Source organism: Benincasa hispida, chromosome 6, assembly GCF_027475165.1.
Source record: "Benincasa hispida cultivar pf3 chromosome 6, pf3_genome.v1.1, whole genome shotgun sequence".
Classification (NCBI taxonomy): domain Eukaryota; kingdom Viridiplantae; phylum Streptophyta; class Magnoliopsida; order Cucurbitales; family Cucurbitaceae; genus Benincasa; species Benincasa hispida.
The window spans coordinates 52,947,439-52,949,811 of record NC_143483.1 but is presented as its reverse complement, the minus strand read 5'-3'; the positions used below and the strand labels follow the sequence as shown (position 1 = coordinate 52,949,811).

The following is a 2,373-nucleotide window of genomic DNA, read 5'->3' as shown; positions in this document are numbered from 1 at the left end:
AGGACTACAAAGGTAACTTTTCTATAATGATGATGATAATAAGATGAAAGATTAGGACCAAAATAATTTAAGTATTATTTTATCATAAAATTAGAATGGTTGACATACTTGTAACATTCTGCTAAAGTATATTAGGATTCTTTATACAATCTTTCCATTATCATCATTCAAGCTAAAAAATTCAAACAGTTAAGAAGCTATAAGCAAAAGAGAGAGAAACAAAAGAGAAAAAGGAAAAATTCCAAAAGAACCATCCATTTCAAGGATTGAACTTCATTAGATCAACATGAAGTAACAAAATGCATCATAAAAAGGCTTCTCCTCAACACAGTTGATACGAGAAAAAAAGGTTTCTTTTCCTTTTTTTTTTTTTTTTTTTTGGTTGTTCTTTTTGGTTGATGGGATGGCACATCTCATTCATAACTGTGACTGTTCAGAAAGAAGGAAAAAAAAAAAAGGAAAGAAAAAGAAAAACTAGCAGAGGAATTCCAAATGAAAGTAGCCTATCCTATAATATTGCAAATGTGATTCTTAAACTACAACACAATGTAACATCACATTCCCCTCTCTTTCCCCCTACTGCTCCTTGTTTTCCTCTGCTTTTTTCTCCTCTTCAGCAGCAGCAGCACCAGTCGCCACCGTCTCCACCACCTCCGGTACTGCCGTGGCCGCAGTCATCAGAGAATCAAACTTCTCAGACTTCCCCAGAACAATCTCAATCTATCACAAATTGAACCCAAAATAATTCTCAGAATCTCAAATTTACATCAGAAGGGACCAATGTAACACAACTTGCAGATCATATAAAATTTAACATCACTTTTGTTTTATTCAGAATCAAACATGCCTTGATGCCTTAAGTGATAAAAACCCAATTAAATTTCTCGAACACAGCAGATAATCATCCCAAATCAATCAATCCCACAGGAATAATATCTCAACATTCATAACTATTTGACATAGCCATTCAATCTATTGCTTATTTATCAAGTATTAAAGGCTTCATCAAGGTTAAGATGAACAAACCTTAGCTTTCTGAACCAAACGACCTTTGTTCTCATCTTTCATGCCGACTGTAGAAGTTAAAACTTCTGTTTCGTAACAAAACCATATCATTATCAACATTAATTGTTATCACCATTAAAGATACTAACACTATAGATAAACAAATGTATTACTCTTTTCCGTAGCCAACCCATTGTTCTTAAGAATCTCCGCAATTGTGACAACAGTAGTAATTGCTGTAATGATTCAGAGGATTTGAGCCAAGAAAACCAAAAATTCGTCATATATATATCAATAAGAGAAAAAAGAGTTAAAAGATGTACAAGAAACGACACAGTACCCATTCCCAAAGCAGAAAGCTCAACTTCATTATGCTGTTGAATGTACCTCTAAATCAAGAACAATTTTAGAGCAAACAACGATTAGAATTTCCGATCAAACCACAACTAAACAACGTAGAAACTGAAATTAGACGATTATACAGATAGAAATACTCAAATCGTAATAGGAATCTAAAGAACAACACCGATTAATGATGAATCGTTCATACATTGAGGATTTCGATTCCAGAACCAAACAAGAACATCATAACGAAATCGGGATTATGTTCTCAGTCGTTATAATCGAAGAAGTGAAGAGGTGAAAGAAGGATTTATGTATACCTTAGCGAGATTAACGTAGAAGAAGAGGGGTTTCTTGGTATTGGAAACCTGAATTCTGTTTTTCTTCTGTGTTTCAGTGGCTGCGGCTCCCGATACTGCAATCGTCGCCATTGATTCTTGATTGTGTTTTTCAGTTTCTCACTGTGTAATTCTCTTTTCTTTCTCTCTCACGCAGATCAAACGAAATAGAGAGAATATTTTCTCTTGAAATTCTCGGGAAAATTCGTTAAGAGCGGGAAAATTGAAGGGAGGGCGCTGAGGGCTTCGGGAAACTAGCTGCAAGTCGTTAAGAAGAAATATTTTATAGGGGGAGAGAGCGGGAAAGTGAAACGTGGCGGTGGTTTGATTGGGTGGAGAAGATGGAAGTTTGTTGACCGTTATTAGCGGAATAGGAGATGGTCAAAAGCCGCACTATTTGTAAAGGCAGTTATTTTTCAGAGATTCCCGAAGTTCTTTCGCCTATTTTTAGATTCCCCAAATTACCCTTTTTTTGGAGTATATTTTTATCCCTCTTTAAAGAGAGATGACTGAGTTTTTCGGTGGACATTTTTGTCATTTTCTTTTTAAAACGTCTTTACTAATTTAAAAATTTTAAGGAGTCGTCTAAGGTTTTATAAATGTCCATAAATTAAAAATATCTAGGAATAAAATTGATGAAAATCTATGATGAATGTGTTTGGTTGTGCCATGAGAATGTTAGCGGGAT

The 2,373-nt window shown here is 34.7% G+C and overlaps 1 protein-coding gene across 1 annotated transcript; it reads right to left on the bottom strand.

Moving 5' to 3' along the window:
• Positions 1-244: 244 nt before the first annotated feature.
• DAN1 (Alba DNA/RNA-binding protein) lies at positions 245-1,940 on the bottom strand. Its single transcript, XM_090314872.1, has 5 exons — positions 1,668-1,940; positions 1,346-1,394; positions 1,179-1,241; positions 1,027-1,091; positions 245-720 (listed from the first exon to the last, which is right to left on the bottom strand). Exons 1-5 carry the CDS (start codon positions 1,776-1,778, stop codon positions 577-579), a joined length of 432 nt encoding a protein of 143 aa, XP_090170998.1. The 5' UTR covers positions 1,779-1,940; the 3' UTR covers positions 245-576.
• Positions 1,941-2,373: the final 433 nt, after the last annotated feature.